A 26,343-nucleotide genomic window follows, 5' to 3' on the forward strand; every position below is an offset into this window, starting at 1 on the left:
AGAATACTTCAACTTTCCCTAAGGCACACTCTTTGACTGCTCCCTGGACCAGAAGTCTTAATCTACGTCCAATCACTGCATTTTCACTTGTTTTGCTTCAAAATATATTATTCATTTTACTTAATCTTGGTTATAAGAGCTAACTAATTCTACCTTGTAAACAGTTCCACCTGGTAAACAAAAATCAATTATTATTTGTCAAAAAATTAAACAGTAAGTTTGTTCATTTGATATAAAATGAAGTGGAATGTATCTGTTCAGTCCATATCTGAATAAACACACATCTCCATGCATCAATTTCTCACAAATCCTCTTCAATGAGAAGAAATAATGACACAAAGAGTCAACATCTTTTAAACATGTATATTGTTTTTATTTATACAAGGATAGAGAAAGACTGTAGCAATTTGTGTTTAACTTGCAATTATCTAAGATTAGCACTGCTAATTAAACTGCTAGAAATTTAATTTAGGATCAGATGGTGGATTGCTGATGGGAGATGGAATAAATGAAACCTCCCATTGGCTCACTGAACATGAAAAGAAGGTAACATCTAGAGTCATATATAAGGTACACAGAGTATGTTGCTCCTCTACGAGGACTGGGCCCTTTGCATTCTCTGTGGGAAGAAAGGTACGGGACAGGTCCAATGTTCCCAAGAGCAGCATGTAGACAAGATGTAAAAAGAAAGTAAATATCCCAGCAGTCTCCTAAGGCTCCTCCCTTTGGATTTCTCAGTTTGGTCTCACAAATCACAGCAATTGTTTTCATTGCCAGCATGAATAGCTTTGCTGTTTGGAGTAAGGCCTGGCTAGCAGCATTTGGGGAGGAGCAGAAGCTTAAGGATGGCTATGTTGGAAGACATCTCCCCTCCTCTTTCATTTTTTCCCTTTTAGGCCACAAGCCTGGCACAATTTAAGGACGGCGTTAGAATAAGAAAAGCCAGAAGTGTAAAGGAGGCGGATACAGTGAGGTTCCCAAGGCCACATCTGGACAACAAGTGTATACATTGTCCACTAAAGCCCGACCTAAGTCATAAGGCTGGCAGGAAGCAAGGGCAGGAGAAGCACTAGGAAACTGCTTTCCTAGAACAGAATGACTAGGGAAGAGAAGTGGGCACAGGGACAATGAGTGTAAACTTTCCTTTGTTAATATTTCTAGCTAGGTGTCTCATACAATCCTGTTATCCAGTTTTGAAGGTGGCAGAATTCATGGTCCTCAGGAATTGGCCACCTCAGGTTGGCTTGATCTAGGTTTCCGCTGTGGCAGGGCCTTGGCCTCTTTGCTGAGGGGCCCCGAGTATGCCTGGGCAGACGGGGAATGTGGAGGACCAGGATCAGGCCCAGTGCCAGTTACATTGGTCCCTCCAGCATGAGTCTGGCTGGGGCTGTTTGTATTTCCAGGAGGTGGTCGGGGCCTGGAGTTGGCCTGGTACCATTGCCCACTTCTGTATCGATTTGAACTTGGGTGTGAGGGCCCATTCTGGCGCTGTCCTTGGGGCCGGTAACCTTGAGCAGGTCTTCTGTTACCTTGGAACCCCTGGAATGGAAAAGGCGGAATCACTTTCAATATGTACTGTAGCTGGCTGGTTTTACTACATTAAGCATAGAGCTAGAAACCATAAATACCACTGATATTCCATAACTGAAGCTGTATCTGTAGAACAAGAACCTCTTGCCAAGTTTCAAGATCTAGAAGGTTCCAAACAGCTGCGCAGTGCAAGAGATAACCCATATGTGCATCTCTCAGACTCCACAAAGAAGAACCATAAATACCACTGATATTCTATAACTGTATCTGTAGAACAAGAACTTCTTGCCAAGTTTCAGTGGCAACAGAATCTGGAAAGTCCCTCCACTACATGCTAGTTACTAAAAGAGTGGCATGCAGATACACTTGGATGCACCTACTAGTCTCATAACCTTTTTTCTTCTTTTACAAATAATGCTGACAAATGCATGCACCAAGTGGAAGTTACAGGAGATGGGATTATAAGCCTTCTCACTATAAGCAAGAGTATAATACAATCATCATGGCACTATAAGGATACAATGGTAAATCATTACCTCACGGTAGGGCTGATATGGGCGACTTGTTGTTCCAGGAGGTTCTGCTGGGGATGGCAGTTTCTTGTTGGCTGTCACAAGGCCCGGAGCAGATGCCGAGATGCATGCTGTGGGAAGGGACTCATTGAGGGTGTTTACAGAGGGGGTGCTGGTAGTGGAGCTACATCGTGACCTGGTTGAGTAACTGTTCTTTGGATGAGAAACTGAAATAAAACACAAGCAAGTTTGAATGTAATCCAAGGTGTTGTAAGTGCATTTGACATATATTTTGTAATGTAGTTAGCAGAAGTCTTAAGTGTGCAGAAATAGCTCTTATCCACAACAACAAAAATGACACAAAGCATGCTCAGTAGGCACAGACTACAGAGCTGGAAAAGGAAAAGAAAAAAAGGAGGAAAGGAAGCCAAAATGCAATTTCCTGCTTTGCACAGAGGCAGAGCTTACTTCCAGGAGGAAGGATAACCTACAATACTTTTGCAAGTCTCACTTCACTAGTAAAGCAATTGCGGTTCTAAAAAAAACAGGAAACAAGACAAGGCTAAAAGGCAAGTAACATCTACTACACAAACTGTATGATGAAAGTCCTATCAAATAAAAATAGCGAATACAAGTCCAGTTAAGCAGTTAAGGTCTTCGTTTTCCCCTCTAGAAATCTTGCCATATCAGACAGTTAGTCTTACAAGGCAACTGTTTCCAGAGAGAAGGCCTTGCTTCAAACCTCAGAAAAAGATACGATTCTGAGCAGATCCTTTTCAGCTGAGGTATCCTGAGAAAACCTACACAGGAAATGCTTTATCATGGGCACTCTACCTGTGACAGACATTTTACTTAATCCAAATGTTCCATTCCATGAATGTGACTATGATTATGCTTTGTATGGCGTTCTCATATAACTTCATGTTCAGTTTAGCTTACCTTGTCCAAAGGAGTCAATGCTTCTCTTTAATGCATCTAGGTCACAAGTAAAGCGAGCCACCCTTCCAAGATCTTCATCATATTTGCGCTCACTAACAAAGTGCTGAGTAGGAGAAATAAATAGTGGCATAATAAGGGTTCAGTAAGAGTTTCATTCTAAGAAAATTTAGGGTTTGGGATAAAATACTGAAGCATAGATTTGACATCAAAAAAGTTGATAGGAGAATGCACATTCTCTGCCCTGACTCATAGGCTATGAGCATCTGCAGACAAATTAGTACTTAGACCCCTCATTTTAAAAAAGAACAAGCCCAATCTGTGTAAGCCTGCTCAAGTACTAATTTAGGTGCCATCAGCCACACGTCACAGAAAAATAAGCATGGTGAAAAATATAATTGCTGGTGAAAGAGTAGTCACAAAAGATTATTTTTTTCCAGCTCAGCTGGAATTAATGGGGACTTTTACACAACTTTACTCTGCCCTCTGGTGGCGGGAAGAGGGAGAATTAATCCAATCTGCACATTCAAACGGTGTCAAAGCAGGTCTACACAATCTACACTCTCCAGGAGTTTGGGCCTCCAACTCCCAGAAGCTCCAGCCAGCTGTTCCAATGGCCAGGAATTCTGGGAGCCACAGGTTGTGCAGGCCTGGTATAAAGTGCCATGTTTTGCTTCTCTGTAATCAGAAAATCACTATTTTCTTCTTTTTTAATGGACATAAGAATAAGTGCAGGATAGAAATGAAAAGAGGGATTCTATTTGATTTTCTACACCCGATTTTATAGTTTAAATATTTCCCTTTACCATGCTATACAAAACGAAATGACAAATATTAGCTGAACACATGGTGAATTTATTATCTGAAGTAATTTACTACCTTCCCAGAGAAAATGCAAAAGCGAACATCTTCTAAACAAATCTGGTCAAGAAAACCCTTGGTCGCCACAGGTCAGAAATGACTTGAAGGCAAATACCAATAAACTAAGCCCTTATAGGAAACAGGACTATACTCAAATATAATCTGGCCTCTTGGCTAGTCTATGAGATATTACAATGAGGTTCACCTTTATGTCGGCTCTAAGCTCCACCAACTGCTCCTCTGACATTCGGACTGCTACATCGGTCAGCTTTTTTAATGCTTCAGCTTTCTTTTGTCGGCTACTTAGGATTTCCACTAAAATGTAAATGAGAAACCACAATTTTTATGTTTGATGTGCACACAGTGTTAAATATTCTATTTCTTCTATCTGTAAAGGCTCATTTTTGGTAACATTGAAATAACTGTTAGGATCAGTTAAAACAAAGGCCAGAGCCCTAACCTTGTAACTGGACCCCTAGCTCACATTTTATGGAAGAGAAACGCAAACTGTTCCGATTGGATGGATTAACTAAAGGTTCTCAGTACCAAGCCAAACGTGACATAACAAATCTGCGAACAGGATCTCTTACTTAATGTAACCATCACCGTGAAAGCAGCTGGGTTCAGTTACTTCCTTTGGCTTGTGATCACAGAGCAGGAATGAGGTGGAGCCCTTATCCTTGCATTATTTTCTAAATAAAAATTGTCCAACACATGCTCCTATCTGAATATAGAGGGAAAATACAGGTGATATTTGTGACGATATTAAACATCACAATGAGATCTACTGTTCACGTGCAATCACACAGACACAGATCACCTTGTTCCCCAAATTTGGAGGCAGACAGAGGCATATGTATTAATTTAAACACCCATGAGGACACCCATTCCATACTCTCAAGAGTGCTTGAAAATAGGGAACTTGAATAGTTAGTTATATCACTGTAGCTGTAAACTGGGGACAGAGCAAAAATAACATTTTATCTATCAGATGTTCCAAATGTAACATTACAACAAGGTTGAAGGCTTACAAAATGATGATATTACCTAAATTTTTATACTTATTTCAGACCCTCCCTTTCAGCATTCCATCAAAAATAATTAAAAAATGGGACAATTCGATTAAAACATGGATAATAGGCGCCAGTAAGAATAGAATTGCTAACACAGTATTCTTTACGCAACAAGTAAACGGAGGCTGGGGAGCTCCCTGCCTACAAAACTACTTTGAAGCCTGCCAATTGGCCAGGTTACTTGAATTGGACATTGGTGAGCCCAAAAGATGGGTCAGATTAGAGAAACTAATGAATGGATGGGAATACGGATCATGTTTGATCGGGAAAATCGGCAATAAAGACCTAAAAAATATAAAAGGAGGCCCATTGACCTCAACAATGGAATGTTGGAGAAAATGGCAAAACAAACTTCCAATAAATAAAATAGACAAACTTCCAATAGGAGCCCTAGAAAATAGAAAACCCCAGCTATACCGCAATATGATAAAGAACTTAGAACAACATGGAATAACAAAGATTGAGGACTTACTTAAATCCGACGGAACAGTTATACAATGGGAGGAGATAAAAGACAAATGTGGACAAGGCAATTGGCTACAATGGGGAGGGTTGTCTAAAAAGATAACAGATTGGAAGAATAAGGAGACTCCAGAATCAGACTTGGATAAAATAATAAAATGGAAAGTAGAGAAGGAGAAAGGAATCATGGGATACATATATAAAATAATTATGGAAAAACAATATAACACAAAATACACCCTGATAGAAATCTGGAAAGAGGATTTGAATTGCAATGAGAGAGAAATAGAAAAATGGATAAAATCAATTAATAAAATAAAATATTTAAAGATTAAGGAAATGCAACTGAAGATACTTACAAAATGGTACAGAACTCCTATACAATTGGCTTATATAACCGAAACCCACCCAAAACAATGCTGGCATAATTGTGGGAAAATTGGAACATATACCCATATGTGGTGGGAATGCGAAAAAATTCAAAGATTCTATAATATAATTAAGAAGGAAATGAAAGAGCTATTGGGGACGACAATAGAATGGAATAAAACACAATTTTTTGTTCAAAAATTAGAAGGCAATGGGGAACTTAAAGAATGGGAGGAAATAATAAAACATATGTTAGATGCAATCAAAGCCTCAGTTGCCCTAGGATGGAAGGACCAAAAAAAAATGGGATATAAAAACGTGGTATAAATACTTAGCCGATTATCTACTTCAAGATTATATTAGCGAAAGGAAAAGCTATTATAAGTTTGGCCAAACCAAGATGACCTGGGAGGCAAAATGGAAGGGCCTTATCTCTAGGATAAAGGGGAAAGACAAATACAAGGAATTAAATAAGATTATCCTTATGATTGAACAACTATAATTAGTACGGTAAAGAGTAGTAAACTGTTCTCAGGGGGGAGGGGGGGGAGGGAGAGAGGGGATATAGATATAAATATATATAGTATCTCTGTACCCTTACATTATGTAAGAATAAGTTTATGGGCGAGAACGGGGAGGTGGCGGGATCGGGGAGAACTACAGGTAATGTAAATGTGGAATATCAAGATTGTATGTCTCTATTTGTATGTACGTATATATATATATATATATATATATAAATAAATCTATATTTCACCAAAAAAAAAAAAAAAGATGTTCCAAATGTTCCACAACTTGAACCCATAATTAATTTATAAAATTCCATTCTGGCATGTAGTCATCAATGTGATATGGCTGCCCCCCCGACAATTAGAAAGGATACAGACATGGCCGTTTTATGTGCATACATAGTTCTTGATTTTTGTGTCCCTTGCTCTTGTTTTCCCTTGCACAGCTTGTTTTGGAAAGGCATTTTAGTAGAAAATATTTAAATAAATAAATCAAATTATAAAAATGAATTCTTACTTGCTTCTGCTTTCACTTTGTCCATTTCACCTAGGAGAGCTACTTCTCGATCCATGAGGCTAAGAGAAAGAAAAAGAGAGGGACTTTACCATCATAATTTGTACAGCCCACCATTTTGACAAAAGGAGAACCCAGTACTAATCAGCCTATGGGAAGCGAACAAGAACAAGAATACAGTTCTGTGTTGTTTAGTGATTTTTGAGACTTTGGACAGATCAATACCAGCATAGAGACTGAGCCAACACATGACAACAGGATGCCAAAAACCTTTTCTAGATTTTGGCACAGCTTCTCTCTCATATGTGAACAGAAACTCTATATGGCACTTTAGGTCTTTTCTTTCTAGAAGCCACAAGCACCTGGACCATAAATGTTCAAAATTATCCACAGTCCATCAAATAATTTCAATTTCTACACACAAAGCACTGTTGCTCAACTAACCTCAAAATCAGGAAAACAGTATAGCATGTAACATTTATTATCACCTTCCAGGCTACAATGGTTTCTGGGCAAGTGATATTGATTACAGTTTTTGGGATGGACACTTCAGCAGAGCAGCAGATGCTTCAGATGTTTACAAATAAAGGTTATTTCCACAGTCCTAAAAATTAGCTGGACTTCTACCAGCAGCCAAGTGTTTTAGAGCTGTTGTTATCACCACAGTCTAATGTTAACAGCTGCTCACTGACATTAGAGACCTTATTAGATATAGGCTGTATTGCTTTGCAGTTGATGCTGGGACAAGATATGAAGGTTGGGAATAAATGGGGGAGTTGATATTTTTCTCCACTGCTAACCTGTACATACAGTTCTTATCGCTTTTTTAAGGGGGAGGGTGGGAAATCATGCTTGCACACTTTGATTATCTTTATTTGCTTCTGCAGTATTTAACTCTAGGGAGCCCAGATTCCATTGACCTTGCTGAGATGCATGTGTCTGCGCAAGGGCTCCCTATCTACTCAGAAAAGGGGAGCCAAAGGATACATCTGGGAAGAATTTGTTTGGGTGGATAATTCTAGCATTAGTTATGAAGGGATACTTAACACTAGCAGCGAAAAGACTGGAATGTGTATTTGCTCTGTAACAACTGCTACATTATTCACCATTAATTAAACTTGGATATGCAAAATTACAAGAAATAACAACCCTATGGTAATTAAGGACCTCTGGAAAATCTAGAAAATGCCTAGAGGAATATTTTGTCAGACATGGATAAATGAAACAGAGGATATTGGTCCCACAGACACAGGTTGTAGTGTACACTATAGCAATGATACATGTCTGTGTTCAGCACTAAAAGAACCCTTAGAGAGGCCTGTTATTCTAGCCATTTTCAAGGTCCCCCAGAGCAACTGTTTCAAACATTCTTGCTCTGCAGATTTTAGATCTGTCTTCTTTATGCTCAATATAGATATTTAAAATAATTTCAAATACAGTATAATAAAACCATTAATAAAGTATTTAACTTGCCTGTCTGTTGTGTGGCAATAATGCATTAAAATGTAGTCTTGCTATGTAAAACTGTGAGCAAAATGCAACTGCCTGGCCTTCCTGAGGTCAAATTGTCGTGGCTCTAATGCTGAGCTAACCTGGCCACATTCTCAGTGTTTTATCAGTCCTGTGTACAAAGTCTCACTGCAAGAGACTTTCTTCACCTGGCATTTATTGAAGGAGGTTCTATTGGCTGATGTCCAAACAGGCACTGCATATCCCTGTGTCACGGAACTGCACTTCCTGGTTCCTGCCCTCACCCCTTCCCATGGCAACTGGGACACAAGCAGCCTTATTTGAGCAAGGCTGTTCAACCACACTGGGTCTTTGACCTTTTCTGAACATGACGCAAGTATGATTCAGGGATCAAAGAAATGATACAGGAAGAAATATGTTTCAGCCAGCAAAACTAAACTTTCCACTTTGTAGGATTTATAGTTACACAGCTGATCTGATGGAAAGAGATTATGTGAATAATTAAAACTGAGCGACTCTACTCCAAGCAAATGTAACTAAAAGCAGCCTGAAAAATCAGCATCTCAAATTGGCTCTGCGTGTATTTTTGGAGATACACGGAGGATCCAAGCAGACCTGAATCAAACCTTGTTTCCATTAGCCATCTCACAATTATGTGAACCAAAGTGATTCTGGTGATACAGCAGAAAGAACCAAAGATTTAAGTAAGGTGTACTTTCAGATATTTCTTCTGCAACAGCACAGTAATTGTTTAATAAGCAACAAGTAAGATATACTTGGAGAAGGGGGGGCTGCATTAAAAATATGCCTCCTGGCACCTCAATAAGCTACAACATTGAAAACCAAAAATATTGTTTTCCTATCGCATAAGGAGATTCTATGCATTCTTTTAATTTTTATTCTGATTCATTAATTTCAGAATAACTCACAGAACCATGATTATTTCAAAGTAATTACAACATCAAATTCACTGTTTAACAACAAGCTACTTCAAATGTGCATCCTTATCTACTGTTCATCAATATTGGGACTATCGGTCCAGTTGAAATTTACCAGATTCTTGGCTGTGAAGTCTATTTAGTTTGGGGTCTTCTGCAAGAAAAGCATGTGCACTTCCCACTAAGATATAGCCTTTAACCAAAGAGGAGATCTTCCCTACAACTATGGGTATTCATGCATGCCTAGTTCAGTGATATATGAAGAGCACTGTGATTACTTTAAGACAAAAGCATTCACATAAATGTTGCAGAGTCAAATAGTTAGAATTTGTATCCTGCAGCTATTTTCTTCACATGATGATCTCAGCTATCATGTGATAAAGTGGTAATCTGACACTTCCATTCAGTTATTGCCAATAAGAATATTTGAACATTTCCATGTGCACTGCTGATGTGAACACCTCTTTTCTCAGACAGGGCCTGGGGTAACCACCCACATAATATGGAAAAATTAAGAATGGATAAGCAAGAATACTCTCCTGTTAAACATCTTAAAGTTATTGATATTTAAATTCTAAACTTTCTCCGGATGTTTGCATACCAGCTCTGCAGCTCTGCAAAGGCCTGCTTCATTTTTTTAATGGAAGCATCCATTTCCTCTTTAACAACAACACGATACCGAGCCAATGAAACAGTGCAGCGTTGAAGGTCTTTCACTGATTTTTCAATATTTGAACCTAAAACAGAAACAAACAAGCAAAAGTAAAATATAATTGCTTCCTAACCAAAACCCCATTCCCACTGAAATATCTGTGTGTCAATTCAGACAAAAACACTGGACAATTCTGATATTCTTTTTCAAACAAAGTATTTTTCAGTTAACTTTAATAATGTATCTCTCTGGTAAACTGAAATCTGTACAAGAGCTAGTTCTTTCAGAAGAAATACAGCTTAGTTGCTAGTTATAAAAGGTTAGAATCTTTGCCTTTTATCACCAACAGAAACGTTGCCGTGCTTTATTTACATCACTGAGATCAGCTGAAAAGCTCATCCACTGCAAAGAAGAAGTGCCAGGTTCTTGTTATAGTCCTTGTTATAGCAAGAAGGTGAACCGTTGACTCTAGAAGCTGGATATACCAGTTTCCTCAAAGCTGCAGATAATGGCCATGTTTAGAAACAGGGTCTTGCAGGTCTCTTTTTCCTGACAGGCAGAGATGAGGAGACTAAAGAAAGAAACTGCAAATAGCAGTCACTTCTCATTAGCCACTGTGTCTCTTTCAAAGTTTGGTTCAGGGACAAACTTGCATTAAGGAAGCAAAGGTACAAATGCTTTTAAAACTTTGGGATAAGGAGCATAATAAAATATATGGAGGAATACACACTAAATTGACAAAAAATTGTGAATAAGAACACGAACTAATTAAAAGTACTTCAGTCACCCAATTCTCATTTTAATTTTGTATTACCAGTAGGGAAAGCCAGTTAAGAAGACAGGGTATCGTCCATAGCTTCCCCAACAGAGATACAAAATTCTGATTAAAGAGCTCATAAAACTCCAACCACTAAGAAATCCAATTAAATTCAATTTCAGCTGACTCAGTCTGCCTAATGTGTTCTGCAAATTAATCCACAGTTTATTCAATACTTTTTGTATCTTACAAGAATTCTCTGCAACCTTAATGAAAACTATGTCTGAACACAAATGGAATGGGAGAGAGACATTCTACCCAGCAATATTATTTGTTTCTCAGAAAAGCCAAGAAATAAGCCACTAGGTATAGGTGCACTTAACATGCAATATTTTGTTCAGAGACAAGTATTTCTGGACCCATATAAAGCTGGTGGAGCTTGGTACTAAAGGTGGCACAGAAATTTACCAGCCTTTGGTGGGGAATGTTGGAAAGAAGCGATTAATACTCATGTTCAATCCTGCTCAGGAAGATCCCAACCCTGGGCATGCAAGGCAGTAAAGTGATAAAAAAAACAACAACACCAGAGGACAGGAGTATCAATCCCATTTGTCAAAATGGGTCAACTTTTGTTATACTACCGTGCCTCAAACCTTAGTTTGCTAGACACAGCTTTACATTATTTCTAGGCATCTGCATCTCAAGCAGAAAAAAAATCTTTATTTACCATGTATCACTTATCATTTATAATTTATTTATCCTTTATCATGTATTCATTTATCACACAACCTGAAAGAGTTCAGAGTAAAGTGCATGGTAGTTTAGGATCTTCTTGCTCTATCTTTTAAAAAATGTGGGAAAGATTAAGCTGCTAAGAATGATTTGGTGCAAAGTTACATGATCTGAATCTAGATCCAAGTCCACTAAAATCTACTATACCACAATAATTCAAATGAGAAAAAAAGAGATACACACTGTAATTACTATCTTAACACTTATAACGTGTAATCTGACATCACTGTCATTTTGCAATTATTCAGGATGCATCCACCCGCATCACATCCCCAACTAGAAGATAACCACCAGAATCATGTGGCAGCCACAAATTCTATTAGGTTTACCTAGCTTTTTGTTTCCAGAGGACACAGGGACCTCATCTAGTATTGTCATTGATGAAGGAGCAGGTGACTGGTTGCTTGAGACAGGTCTGGAGAAAGATTTGCCAGGGTTCTTCAATTCAGGCTGCACCCTAGGCGACTGGGCATTCTGTGAAGACCGCATAGTAGCAGACCTTGGACTGAAGTCCATTATTCCATTTTCTAACTCAAGTGTTACTGAGGAAACAAAGAAGGGTTTCAACTGAAAATAAAACATGTGATGACAGAGCTAACAGCCTGAAACTATGTAGATCATGTTCCCTAGTTATTTCTCCTAAAAAATTAGCACAACTTTCCATCTATGAAAGAGCACCAAACAATAAAGTGTACTATAAATGCTCACATAGCCAGAACCAACTTAGGGTCTACCTCTAAACAGTCACTAGGCATATGTAGTCTCCTTCAATTTGTCCCTATTCTCATTTCCTAACCCAGTCTCTGAGAACTTGTAATTATGTCAAAGTTATTTGAAGAGCACTAATTGACCTTTCTGTAAAAATAACCAAAACATCACAAAGGAAATGTTTACTTTAAAAAAATTGCAGCTGAAGGCATATCGGTAGAAGGGAGAATAAAAAGGTCATCCCTTTTCTTTGCACATTTTAACATACAGCACTTTCACTTTATTATTAGTAGTAGTGGTAGTATTATGTTTATTTAAACCCCACTATTTCTCTCCACAAAGAGACTAAAAAAAAAATGACAAGAGAACGTACCTGCTCCATGAGACACCTCAGGCATAGTAGGCTCACTTTCCTCCAACTCTCTGGCATCTATGGAAAGTGTATCCAAGCCTTCACTGAGTGAGTCCACAGACTCTGTGTCATTGGTCAAGCCATTGACATGGTAACCATTGATCCCACCCTTCTCGGACGAAGCCACAGACTGTTCCTCTTCAGTGGACACTGGCTTACTGGGGTCATGGAGGCTGGCACTTGATTCTGCAGAAGGCTTTGGCTTGGTTTTCTTCTTTTTGTTCTAGGGATTAATATGTCCAACCACACCAAGGGGAAAAAAAGCACATCTGAATTCTTGGACTAAAGGAAAATTATTCACAGTGCCTGAACATGAAAGAATTAAATTCTTTATTAGCTGGGTTCTTGGCAATGATCTCTTGAAAATAGGATGGATTTATTTAACAATTAAAACTAACAGACTGGGATTAATAAATACGAAGTGTGCTATGCAAAGCAACAGTACACAGGGAAAATTTGTGGTGCTGGAGAATATTAAACACACTGTTCCCCACTATCAGTTAACTTGAAGGATTGGCTTCTCCTAAAAAATAGGTATATTTCATAATTCTGTACAAAGAAAAGGGGGAAAGCACTGACTGACTTTATTTCAACACCTGTTTCAGTCTACTCCAGTTGGAACTACTAATAGCATGCGGTCCAAAGTATCACTTACTGTGGGACCAAACTCTCTGGGAATCATAGCTGCCTGTGTCAAACCCCTATCCCAGCAAAGATATACTTGATAGTGTGTGGGAAATGTCTTGTAAACATTTAAAAGCTAGAGATGTGGTTCAATAAGCTTTGAAGTGGTCAAAAAGTAAGGCTTTCCTATTTCTCCTGTCTTTTTAACTCTTTTATCATGATTAGAAGAAGTAGATTAAATCATACTTTATTTGTACCACCGATAGAGGCTTCAAATGCCAGTTATTATCTGTGCAAAAACTGAGTAACATAAATGCAGATAAGATTTTTCAGAGTACATCAGCCTTGGCTAAATACCCTCTCTAGCCTACATAAGAATATGTAGAAGATACTATGGAATCTTTTGACTACTCCAAGTAAAGTTTTGGTATTTTTCACCATTTCTCCTACTAATAACAAGAATCTTTATTTTGTTTATACAATGGATTATATAATAAAAACTGAGAAGAAACATCCATTTTATTTTTAGTTCAGTTCCCCTCAGATTTGTGGTTTAGAGGCATGATTATATTATAATACAACTAGCTGTGCCCGGCCACGCATTGCTGTGGCGTATGGGAATCCTTTGCTGGCCAGGTGGAATAGCAGTGAATAGCCTTGCAGCTTCAAAGCCTGGTTGGTCAGCCTCAACAATACAGAGTAGTATCGCTGCTTAAAACCTGGCTGCCTTCTACCAAGGTTAATCCTTTGTTGGTCTGGTTGAATTGCACTGAGTAGCCTTGCAACTTCAATGCCTGGCTGTGTTATACCTGGGGAATTTTTGTTTGGCGGGCTGGAGTAGCACCCTCAATCGAAGAGCTGCTTTGAAGCCTGGCTACTTCCTTTGTAGGGGAATCCTTGATTGGCCAGCCTGAATTACACTGAATAGTCTTGCAGCTTAAAAGCCTGGCTGCTTTCTACATAGGGCATCCTTGCTAGGCCAGGTTGAATGAGACGGAGTAGCCCCATGGCTTCAAAGCCTGGGAGTTTTCTATCTAGGGGAAATCTTAGTTGGCCAGGTTGAATAGCACTGAATAGCCTTGCTGCTTGCAAGCCTGACCGCTTTCTACTTTGTGGAATCTTTGGTTGGCTAGGTTGAATAGCAATGAATAGTCTCGGAGTGGCAAATATGAATGGTGCAATTAGTCACCTTGATTAGCATTTTAATGGTCTTGCAGCTTCAAAGCCTGGCTGCTTCCTGCCTGGGGGAATCTTTTGTTGGGAGATGTTAGCTGGTTCTGGCTGTTTTCTTTCTGGGATTTCTGGTTTTAGAGATTATATCTATATATATAAAAGTGTAATGAAATTTCGGCCTAGGACAAAACAACAAAACTACACATCCCAGAAACACTAAACTTGGCAGCACAACCCCTCATCCATTCCTCTACGTTCATACAACAAAAAGCTCCAGCTACTCCAGAAAATGGCCAGGCTTTGAGACTGCAAGGCTATTCACTGCTATTCCACCTGGCCAACAAAGGATTCCCATAAGCCACAGCAACACGTGGCCGGGCAAAGCTAGTTGTTCTATATTATTATATCACAGTAATTATTATACAGTAGAGTCTCACTTATCCAAGCTAAACGGGCCGGCAGAATGTTGGATAAGAGAATATGTTAGATAATAAGGAGGGATTGAGGAAAAGCCTATTAAACATCAAAATAGGTTATGATTTTACAAATTAAGCACCAAAACATCATGTTATACAACAAATTTGACAGAAAGAGTAGTTCAATACACAGTAATGTTATGTTGTAATTACTGTATTTACGAATTTAGCACCAAAATATCATGATATATTGAAAACATTGACTACAAAAATGGCTTGGATAATCCAGAAGCTTGGATAAGCGAGGCTTGGATAAGTGAGACTCTACTGTATATTATATTTATAATCTTATATTATCTGCTTGGAACTGGATTATATGCCTGCTCTTCTCCATGCTCCCCGTCAGCTGTAAACCGTTGCCTCCTCAGGGCAAGTGCGGAGAGTAAAGGGAGCATACCATTCAGGCCGAAAAGGAGGGGGGGGGGGGGAGAGAGAGAGTGAAAAATAGATATAGGCTAATTGTTTTTTAGAAGGGGGGGGGGGTTGAGTGAAGGACATATCGTGGATGTGTTGGTGTATTGTGGCCAAATTTAGTGGCATTTAGTCCAGTAGTTTTGTTGTTAACTTGGTACTAATCATGCACAGAACATATATATACACACACACATATATATACAGTAGAACCCCGGTTAACCGAACGCCGGTTAACTGAGCGTCCGTATCATCCGAGGAGCGTCCGTATCATCAAGAGAAGGGAGGAGAGGGACAGGGAGGAGCAAGTGCCCTGGAAATGTCCCGCCTCTCACTCTCCTTCTCTCGAGTGAAGGGAGCTCTAGGAAGGGACAGGGAGAGAGAGGAGGAAGCATCACGAAAGCACCCCGCGATCACTGCTGCAGCAGCGTTCTTGGGCTGCTTCTCTGGGCCGAGCCCTCGCCCCTTGGGAAGTAGGCAGTAGGTGCTCGTGGGCTGCTTCCCAAGGGGCGAGCCCTTGCCGAGGGACGTCTCCCAGGATCTCCCTCGGCCAGGCCCTTGCTGGAGGAAAAAGTTTCCTCCAGCAATGGCCTGGCCGATGAAAACCCGCGGTACACTCCTCGTTTCTCGGAGGGACAGGAGCGTGCAGGGGTTTTTCTTGGCCAGGCCATTGCTGCAGGAAACTCTTTCCTCCAGCAAGGGCCTGGCCAAGGGAGATCAGGGGCGCGCTCCACTTTTCTCGGAGGGACAGGCCCTTGCTTCAGAAAGGGCCTGTCCCTCCGAGAAATGAGGAGCGTACCGTGGGGTTTCCTTGGCCAGGCCATTGCTGGAGGAAACTTTTTCCTACAGCAAGGGCCTGGCCGAGGGAGATCCGGGGAGACGTTTATCTCCGAGCCGTTCGGTTATCTGAGATCGGGCCCGCCCGTTTATCTCGGATAACCAGGGCTCTACTGTATATGGATGGCGTTTTTTTCTAGCAGCAACAGTGATAAAGTCTTTGAGAGTCATTGGCTAGGCTAAGCTGCCCTATCATCAAGTATGAGACAAGGCAATACCAGAGTTATTCAGATGTAGAGAGATACTGCACGCACATGTATAAAGGCCTAAGTATGGAGCAATATAAGAAATGCTGGGAAAGGGACTTTGAAAAGGAAGAGGGAAGGGAAGAAAGACTAGGAAAAGAGGGGAAGAGCAAATGGTGACCTACAGAGAAGAAGAAGAGATCTAGATAAGTATATATATTAGGAAGCTATGAAAGTCAAGAATATTGAAGTTTACATAATGAACAAGCAGGCAATTTTGGGGGTGCAGGTTGGTAGTTCAATAAAAGCCAGTGATTCCCTCAGATTTTATTTCTAGGCAACCAACAAAACAGTATCAAAGGAAGAGATGAATTATTCCCAAATGACTAACTACATACAAGGTATAGGATACTGTGTAGCAAAGAGTAAACTTGTTGCTAAAAATAAACCAAGGGGCACTTAGCTTGCCAGTAGAATAGAGATTTGGGCCCCTTCCACACAGCTGAATAAAATCTCACATTTTCTGCTTTGAACTGGAATATATGGCAGTGTAGATTCAGACAACCCAGTTCAAAGCAGATATTGTGGGATTTTTCTGCCTTGATATTCTGGGTTATATGGCTGTATGGAAGGGCCCTTGGTTAACATGGATAAGGAAAGGAAAGGAGCAGAATTGAGAAAATAACTATGTAATCCCCAGGGAGAGCAAATACTATTCAGCTGATACAGCTGGATGTAGGCTAACACTTAATAGTAGGGAAAGGTACGCAGAGAGGGAAGCCAAACTTATATTACATATATAGGTGTCTCCACCTGTATGACAGTGAATGTTATGATTGAGCCTCGTGGCTCTGTTTCTGACAGGCGTGGGCGTAAGACTCCTCGAGAGTCGGATACTCTCGAGGAGCGAGAGAGAAAAAGACTGCGAGACATATTTGCAGCACCATCTGACGAAGAGTCTTTCGAAGGGTTTACGGAGAGAATGGAGGAAGGGCTGGTTAGCTCAGAGGAGGATGAGATGGATTGGACTCGGGTAAGGGAGGAATTGGGGGCCACTGGCCATGATGGGGCAGAAGATGAATGGGGACCTTCAGGATTAGACCCATGGCTTAGCTGGAGGGATGGGACGGGATCCACAGCTGGAGATGCTGTTGGGCGTAGTCAGAGGTGTTCCAGCTCTGACGAGGAAAGTGATGAGGAAACGCCCGGGTTAAGGAGGACAGCTGACAGTGATGAAGATTTGTAACTGGCATAAAATGGGGCTTGGGAGCAATTGCAAATTGCGTCGGGCAAGGTAATCTGGGCAAACGCTTGGGATTCGTGTGTGTGTGTGGGACGCTTCCCTGAAGACTTGTGTACTTTCCTGTGCTGAGACCTTGACCTTCCGTCGTCTTCTTGACGGACGCCATCTCCTGCTTTGAGAACTCGGACTGAACTGACCACGGCTTGTCTTCCCCCCTTCTTGGACTTGGAAAAACTACAAACGTCTGCTTCTGGCTTTGATCTACGGAACGGAACTGGTCAACTCTACTGCTAAAATCCCTGGCTGAATTGTGCGTGTTGGAATCCTGTCTGCTGTGTGTGTGTGTGGGAGCGACGCAAGTTACTCTAAACACAGTGTTGGCAGCAGAGAGGAATCTGCTGCCAATTAGTTGCATTCTTTATCTTTTGTTCCTTGGCTTTCGTTTTGTTTATACCCAGGCTGAAGAAAGCAGTTTGTTTTTACCCGGATTAAACTCCGGTTTAATCCGGTTTATCTTTTGAACATTTACTTTTGCCCCTTTTTTGCTCCTAAAGGCAAAAATTGCCTGGCCCTTGTGTTTTACGGGCATTTTTGAGTTCTGTAATCTAATAAACTCTGTTACTTTGAATCTTGTGGCGTTCTGTCCTTGACAGATTGCCCGACGCCATAAAAGGTTTATTGCAGCAATAAACCCGTCAGGAAGACGATGGATGAGTTAAGAGCCAAATTAGACCAATTGCAAACGGCTTTTACCGTTAGCCAAACCGCTCATGCCGTGAAAGGACATGTTTTGACTCCTGAACGCTTTGACGGAACCAGGTGCAAGTTGCCAACCTTTTTGGCACAAGTGGAGCTTTATTTTTCTCAGCTCAGTGCTCATGCTTTTCCCACAGACACTAGCAAGGTGGCCTTTATTTTGAGTTTGTTGACCGGTCCCGCAGGACAATGGGCCACTAATTTAATTTTGGGAAATGACCCAGTCAAGGACAATTTGAATAATTTCAAAAAGTTGTTAACTGATACTTTTGGGGATCCTCTCCGCACGGAGAACGCTGGGTGGGCTCTGTATCGGTTGAAACAGGGAAAGGGGACTGTTTTGGATTACTTGAATAAGTTTAACCTGTATCGCCACCAGCTGGATTGGGGGGAAAATGCATTCATGCTTTTATTTACTGCCGGGTTAAATGATATGCTCCAGGATGAACTAGCACGCTTGGAGCCGGCTGAAAGCTGGGACGCCTTAGTAGCTAAGGTGCTGCGTTTAGACGCAAGGTTCGAGGCTCGTAAACATTCAAAAGCAATGTGTGCGCCACCCATGCATGTAACCAGGGCACCTGTGGTGATGGGGGAAGAGCCCATGGAGCTTGGGGTCTTTAAGAAGCTGTCTACAGAGGAAAAGAGCCGTAGGAGGCAGCTGGGCTTGTGTTTGTACTGTGGGAATGCTGGGCATTTTGCCAAAAGTTGTAATGTGAAACCTTCCCAGCTTTCGGGAAAAGGCCAGCCCTAGTGCGACGTGAGTCCAACGCACTAGGGCTCCTCAAGCAGTCAACTGAAGGGAGGAAGCATGTTTTCGTACCCATTACATTATCTGTTGGGGGAAGGGAACTTGTTTCTACTCTGGCACTGCTGGACTCAGGGGCCACGGTCTCTTATGTAGATATTGAGTTTGCTAAGAAGCATGGCATTCCTAAGGTGCGCAAAGCATGCGACGTGTGGGTGGAAGGAGCAGATGGGAGACTGCTGGAGACTGGGGTGGTTAACCAGGAAACCTCAGCAGTAACGTGGGAGGTGCAGGGAGTAACGGGAACGTTTGTGTGGGATATTACGAGCTTGCCTAGATATGATGTGATCCTGGGGATGGATTGGCTAGCTGTAGTAAACCCACAAGTAGATTGGGCAACACGTAAAGTGATTTTAAAGAGGCAGGATTGTTGCACTCTAAATGTTACTCATTCTGATATGGAGGGAGTGCCTGCTGAGTATGGGGAGTTCTCTGATGTATTTTGTAAAAAAGAAGCGGACAAATTACCACCGCACAGGCCATATGATTGCGCCATCAAGTTGGCAGAAGGTGCGAAACTGCCAGCAGGGAGGCTGTATGCCTTGACTGTACCGGAAAGGCAAGCTTTGCGGGAGTTTCTAGATGAAAATTTAGCCAAGGGGTTTATTCGCCCATCTAGTTCTCCAACTGCGGCACCAGTATTCTTTGTAGCCAAAAAGACTGGGGAACTTAGGCTGGTCTGCGACTATCGGATCCTAAACAAATACACCATTCGGGATAGGTACCCGCTCCCTTTAATCTCGGAACTGTTATCAAGGGTGCAAGGGGCTAAGGTCTTTACCAAGCTTGACCTGCGGGGGGCCTATAACTTAATCCGTATACGGGAAGGGGATGAATGGAAGACGGCATTTAACACGTGTTTCGGATGCCACGAGTTCCGAGTCATGCCTTTTGGGCTTTGTAATGCTCCTGCGGTCTTCCAGAGGTTCATGAACGATGTGTTCAGGGACCTAATTGACCAATTTTTAGTGATTTATTTGGATGATATCTTGATTTTTTCTAAGGACGAGAAAGAACATCGTCAACATGTCAAGCAGGTTCTGCACCGACTGCGGGCTAATGGGCTTTTCGCCAAGGCTTCCAAGTGCGTCTTTCATGTGCCTGAAGTGGAGTTCCTAGGTCATGTAGTGTCAGGTAGGGAACTTAAAATGGACCCACATAAGGTTGACGCCGTCAACTCATGGCAGGAGCTGAAGACTAAGAAGGATGTACAAAGGTTCTTAGGTTTCGCTAATTACTACCGGGAGTTTATTCCGAATTTTGCAAAGCTCACGGTACCTTTGACGCAGCTTCTGCGCAAGAAACAGCCATTTGTGTGGGGGCGGGAAGCTCACGAGGCGTTTCTACAACTTAAGTCTAGTTTTCAATCGGACAACATACTAACCCATCCTGATGTTGACAAACCGTTCGTGGTAGAAGCGGACGCTTCTAGCTACGCGTTGGGGGCTGTATTGTCTCAGAAGGATTCCTCAGGGACCTTGCGTCCCTGTGGATTTTACTCGCGGCAACTAACACCCTTCGAGCAGAACTATACCATATGGGAGAAGGAGTTGTTGGCGATTAAGGTGGCGTTTGAGGTGTGGCGGCACTGGCTTGAAGGGGCACGGCATCAGATCGTGGTCAGGTCTGATCATAAGAACTTAGAGCACTTGCAAACAGCAAAGAAGTTAAACCAGCGTCAAATCCGCTGGGCTTTGTTTTTCTCCAGGTTTAACTTCAAGGTGCAGTTCGTGGAGGGGAAGGCAAACTTGCGGGCCGATGCTTTATCCCGCAAGCCAGAATTTAAGACCAATGAGCAGGTAGTATGTCAGACCATCTTGCCTACTGCCTCGCTGTGTGTTGTAGATAATGAGCTCGGGTTACATGATCAGATCCTTGAGGCTCAGAAAGATGATGTGTGGACACAGGAGCAACTGATGCTGCTCTCAGCAGGTAACCGTACCATACTGCCGCATCTCCAAGATCAAGACGGGGTATTGGTGCGTAGGGGGCAGGTTTACGTACCAGTGGGGGCCCTCAGGTTGGAGGTGATTAGAGCCCACCATGACGAACCCATGGCTGGGCACTTTGGCAGGTTCAAGACCGTACAGCTTATCACCAGGAGCTACTGGTGGCCAAAGATGCGGCAAGACATTCTGCGCTTTTGTGACAGCTGCGCCGTTTGCCAGCAGAGTAAGACGCCTGTTGGGCGCCCTAGAGGGTTGTTGTCGTCTTTACCTGTTCCGGAGAGGCCATGGCAAATCATTTCCATGGATTTCATTTCAGATTTGCCTAAGTCTGGGGGTTATACTTGTATTTGGGTGGTGGTGGATTTATTTAGTAAACTGGCTCATTTTATTCCTTGTTCAACCATTCCGGCGGCCCCTACGTTGGCCTTACTATTTACAAAGCACATCTATCGCTTGCACGGAGCACCCGAGGTGATTATTTCCGATAGGGCTCCGCAATTTGTGTCACGCTTTTGGAAACACTTCCATGAGTGCTTGGGGACTAAGTTAAACGTGTCGTCCGCCTTCCATCCGCAAACGGATGGACAGTCGGAACGGGTTAATGGGCTCTTAGAGCAGTATCTGCGTTGTTTTTGTTTAGATCAACCCACGGCTTGGGTGAAGTGGTTACCGGTGGCGGAATTTGCTTACAACAATGCGGTGCACACGTCTAGTCAGCATACGCCGTTTGAGCTTACTTATGGCTTTCACCCACGGGGAGGTGTGGCGCCGTCGACCAATGTGGTCTCTTCGGACCCTGTGTACCGCTCTACGGAAATGGCTGCATTGCATGATGTTGCCCGTCGCTTACTGTTGGAAGCTAAGGCAACGCAGAAGACTCAGGCTGACCGCCACAGGCAGGCAGGGGAGGAGTTGGAAGAAGGGGATTTGGTGTGGTTATCTTCCAAACATATTAAACAGGCTGGGGGAAAGTTTGCGCCTCGGTATTTGGGTCCCTTTCCTATCGTTAAAAAGATTTCTTCTGTTGCGTTTCGTTTGCGTTTACCGTCTAGTTTAAAGGTCCATCCAGTCTTTCATCGTTCGCTGTTGAAACTTGATACCTCTAGTCGTCGTGGTGCTATAGCGGAGGGTATCACTGCCACTTCTCCGCCATCGGGGGAGGAGGCCTTTGTGAGAGGGGATAGTGTTATGATTGAGCCTCGTGGCTCTGTTTCTGACAGGCGTGGGCGTAAGACTCCTCGAGAGTCGGATACTCTCGAGGAGCGAGAGAGAAAAAGACTGCGAGACATATTTGCAGCACCATCTGACGAAGAGTCTTTCGAAGGGTTTACGGAGAGAATGGAGGAAGGGCTGGTTAGCTCAGAGGAGGATGAGATGGATTGGACTCGGGTAAGGGAGGAATTGGGGGCCACTGGCCATGATGGGGCAGAAGATGAATGGGGACCTTCAGGATTAGACCCATGGCTTAGCTGGAGGGATGGGACGGGATCCACAGCTGGAGATGCTGTTGGGCGTAGTCAGAGGTGTTCCAGCTCTGACGAGGAAAGTGATGAGGAAACGCCCGGGTTAAGGAGGACAGCTGACAGTGATGAAGATTTGTAACTGGCATAAAATGGGGCTTGGGAGCAATTGCAAATTGCGTCGGGCAAGGTAATCTGGGCAAACGCTTGGGATTCGTGTGTGTGTGTGGGACGCTTCCCTGAAGACTTGTGTACTTTCCTGTGCTGAGACCTTGACCTTCCGTCGTCTTCTTGACGGACGCCATCTCCTGCTTTGAGAACTCGGACTGAACTGACCACGGCTTGTCTTCCCCCCTTCTTGGACTTGGAAAAACTACAAACGTCTGCTTCTGGCTTTGATCTACGGAACGGAACTGGTCAACTCTACTGCTAAAATCCCTGGCTGAATTGTGCGTGTTGGAATCCTGTCTGCTGTGTGTGTGTGTGGGAGCGACGCAAGTTACTCTAAACACAGTGTTGGCAGCAGAGAGGAATCTGCTGCCAATTAGTTGCATTCTTTATCTTTTGTTCCTTGGCTTTCGTTTTGTTTATACCCAGGCTGAAGAAAGCAGTTTGTTTTTACCCGGATTAAACTCCGGTTTAATCCGGTTTATCTTTTGAACATTTACTTTTGCCCCTTTTTTGCTCCTAAAGGCAAAAATTGCCTGGCCCTTGTGTTTTACGGGCATTTTTGAGTTCTGTAATCTAATAAACTCTGTTACTTTGAATCTTGTGGCGTTCTGTCCTTGACAGTGAATAATATCTCATTTGGAAACCACAAGAAAAGCAGTATTTATATGTGATCTGAACAAATAAGTGTTCAAAATAATCCTGAGTCCCCTATGGGTGAGAAGGGCGGGATATAAGTACTGTAATAAATAAATAAATCCTCCAGTATTTTATCACCAGTGCTTTAAGTGTACTTAAGTGTACCACTCTAATTCTGTGGGAATTACATGAGAGAATGGAACTCTCCAAGTTCTTTATAAGCGATGTGTTCTTTACAGTATAAATCAAAACCAGAATAATATACCCTTCTAAAGCCAACTCACATCCAAACAGAGGCTTACCTTTTTCTTTCCAGTTACTGTCCATTCTTTCAACACTGCACTGGCACTACCTTTAACAAAATAAATATATCATAAGCATGGTTCATACGGTCTTTAGAAGTCTAGAATAAAAAGCAGGACAAATAATAGACATCACAAGGAAGAAGAGGTGAAAAAGACAGTCTCATGGATAATTGATATGTGGGGAGATAGGTATGGTAGCAACAGGAAGAATATAAATATCCTTTTGGGGGCTGGAAAGAAGAGTACACCCGACTAGATTTTTTTTAAGTGGGAGAAAGAGAAAATAAAACACAAGAGCGAGTTTCTGGAAGGACAGAGTATGTCATAAAGTCTTGCCATGAATCCTGGGTTTTGGGAAAAGACAGAAATATAAATGATGAAGAAAAAGTTATAATAAACTGATACTTATAAAGGAATTGTACTGGAATCGACATCTACATACCAGTCTTTGAGCAGTTACATATTCCTAGGCTGCTGCAGAACTTGCCTATACAGGATGATTGCTTACTAGTAAAGAAGTGAGTAATTTTAAGAATCTCTACAGCTACTATTCTGATCTAAATTGTATACAGAAAAATATACAGTATTTTGTCAATGAAATTTAAAAGAAAAGGACTATATAAAGAAAATCACAATTGGGAAGAGGCATGAAACCTAGAATGTTACTTTATTTTTCCTTGAAATAGCTATCAAAAGGACTATGTAACATAGTTTAAATACAAACACACGTAGGGGGTCTTGGTTGCCACAAAGGTTACTCATGCCCACCTCCATATTGAGCAATGAACATTTAAATGTTCATGAATCTAGATGAATATGTACAAATGAATTCAGAGGAAGTTTAGAAAACTACCACATATTACTAAGAACATACTACAGTAGTGCTTAACATTTTAAATACTATTTTCTCATCTTCAAAGTTGAAAGTAAATGGTAAAAATGTAATTGGTGTTAATCCATAAAACCCCTCAGAAAGAGTCAATTTTAAGATCACTTCATTCATTTCTGAAACAAACATAACCTTTTTGGCCAAAATCAACACATATCTATATTTATGTGGAAAATGCACTGACATTTATTTTGTCACTATTAGGATGCTATGAAATATCTATAGGAAATATGCTTCCTGCTATGATCAAAGTAATTGGATGAATGAAAGTTTGTACAAAAGCAAGTCACATATTAATACTATGGACAATGCGGTCGCTGTTGCCCGCTTTTGGTCTAAAACTATTTAGCTGCTTGTGATTTCCTTTATTTCATCACTTTTAAATTTATTATTATGCAATGCTTTTGACACAAAATAAAAATAACATATTAATGTAGCCCCAAGAAGAAAATCAAATAACCAGAGTGAAAAATACTAAGCCCTTAGATGTTTTTGGGTCTTTATTGCACAATAATCTTCTCTTCCCAAAAGTTATTTCACAGTCCTTAATAAACATTGTATAAGAACTACCCCGCCCACATAAGATGCAAAACAAAAATATTCATAACTACATAAATTATATTGAAAACAGAAATAATGCACATGTAAGATATTCTGCCTACTTCATGTTACCTTTTAACAAGTGTTGGATTTTGAATGCTGCCAACCAATATCTCAATCAGTACTCTGTTGCTAAAGAACTTACCTTCCATGAATGCTTGCACTGTTCGATCTACACAGTTATCAAAGTGCTGCAGCACCAAGATAATTTCGTTGTTGCTGCGGTTGGGGACTATTGCTCTCACAGCACTGATCTAGAAAAATGAGATGTGCAGATCACATATTAACCACTTCCAAGTCAAATATTTTCCCTTACTTAATGCAGGAAACAAATTAAGTTTCTGTTCTTTTAGCTAATGTCGGTTTCGTTTTTGCTCTGGGAACAATCCACTAACATTGTTTTCTCTGGCAATGTTTTTTGAAGCCTATCCCAAAGCAGCAAACGTGTCACTGACGCTATAGCTGGAAGCAACATGAGACCAGAGCAGCAGTCAAGCCACCTGGGTTCTTCTGGCTTAAGCTGCAGCTACAAAGACTATATTATGTCTCAAGATGCTGCCAAATGGACAGATTTTAACTAGCTAACCCTGTCTCCAAACAATTTTTAAAGGATTGAAACAAAATCTGCTCATGTTCCAAGTATGGTATGAGGCAATTGCCAGAAAGGGGGAGGGGGGGAGAGAATCTAAGGGGGGGGGGAACACACTACAAATTAAATGTAATTGAGTTTCTTTCTCTGACAAGGAGATAGGAGCACAGGACTAAAACAGAGCAGCAAAGAGAAATGCCTATAGCAAGCAGTAAAACTGCACACAAATAGGTTCCATCTTTTAGTGTTCAAAAGTACCTTGTAATCTACAACAAGTGGATTTAAACTGTTTGAATTACTTGCCTTTTCCTTCATGTTCTCAAAGGTACCTCCTTGGGCCATCACAGTATTGGATTGTACATCAAAAATAAATCCTGATGAATCTGAAGGTGAGAGAGGGGAAAGAGAGAAAAATAGTTAAGAATGGTTGTATCAACAAGATAGAAATTAAGGTCATGGACTAATTCTAAAGATTTACTGGGCTGTAAAAAAAAGTAATAGACCAGATGATGGAAATTATGCTGGAAGAATTCCTCTCCAAATCCATGCGTGCATAGCCCAGGAAAGAGAGAAACAGCACCGTTCTTTGACCTGCATTAACTTACATACAGTGCCTTCAAACAGAACCTAAAAACATACAGCTCTTAACAATACAGCAAACTCCAAATCAAAGCTTGCCTTGGAAGCACCTGGAATGGAACATATCTAAAGTCCAGGAACCATACCAAACTCCACCATG

General features: G+C 41.5%; 1 protein-coding gene across 2 annotated transcripts in view; it reads right to left on the reverse strand.

Moving 5' to 3' along the window:
* Positions 1-349: 349 nt before the first annotated feature.
* Positions 350-26,343, reverse strand: part of spats2 (spermatogenesis associated serine rich 2) — a 55,342-nt gene continuing 29,348 nt past the window's right edge. For both annotated transcript variants that reach the window (XM_062971026.1, XM_062971025.1), the window contains exons 3-13: positions 25,908-25,987; positions 25,161-25,269; positions 23,524-23,573; positions 12,457-12,718; positions 11,705-11,917; positions 9,776-9,911; positions 6,770-6,828; positions 4,045-4,154; positions 2,982-3,084; positions 2,067-2,269; positions 350-1,539 (exon numbers count right to left, since the gene is read on the reverse strand). In XM_062971026.1, the coding sequence (XP_062827096.1) occupies positions 1,219-1,539; positions 2,067-2,269; positions 2,982-3,084; positions 4,045-4,154; positions 6,770-6,828; positions 9,776-9,911; positions 11,705-11,917; positions 12,457-12,718; positions 23,524-23,573; positions 25,161-25,269; positions 25,908-25,987 (1,646 nt within the window). In that variant the 3' untranslated portion in view covers positions 350-1,218. The remainder of the gene's footprint in view (positions 1,540-2,066; positions 2,270-2,981; positions 3,085-4,044; positions 4,155-6,769; positions 6,829-9,775; positions 9,912-11,704; positions 11,918-12,456; positions 12,719-23,523; positions 23,574-25,160; positions 25,270-25,907; positions 25,988-26,343) is intronic.

This window comes from Anolis carolinensis, chromosome 2, assembly GCF_035594765.1.
Source record: "Anolis carolinensis isolate JA03-04 chromosome 2, rAnoCar3.1.pri, whole genome shotgun sequence".
Taxonomy (NCBI): domain Eukaryota; kingdom Metazoa; phylum Chordata; class Lepidosauria; order Squamata; family Dactyloidae; genus Anolis; species Anolis carolinensis.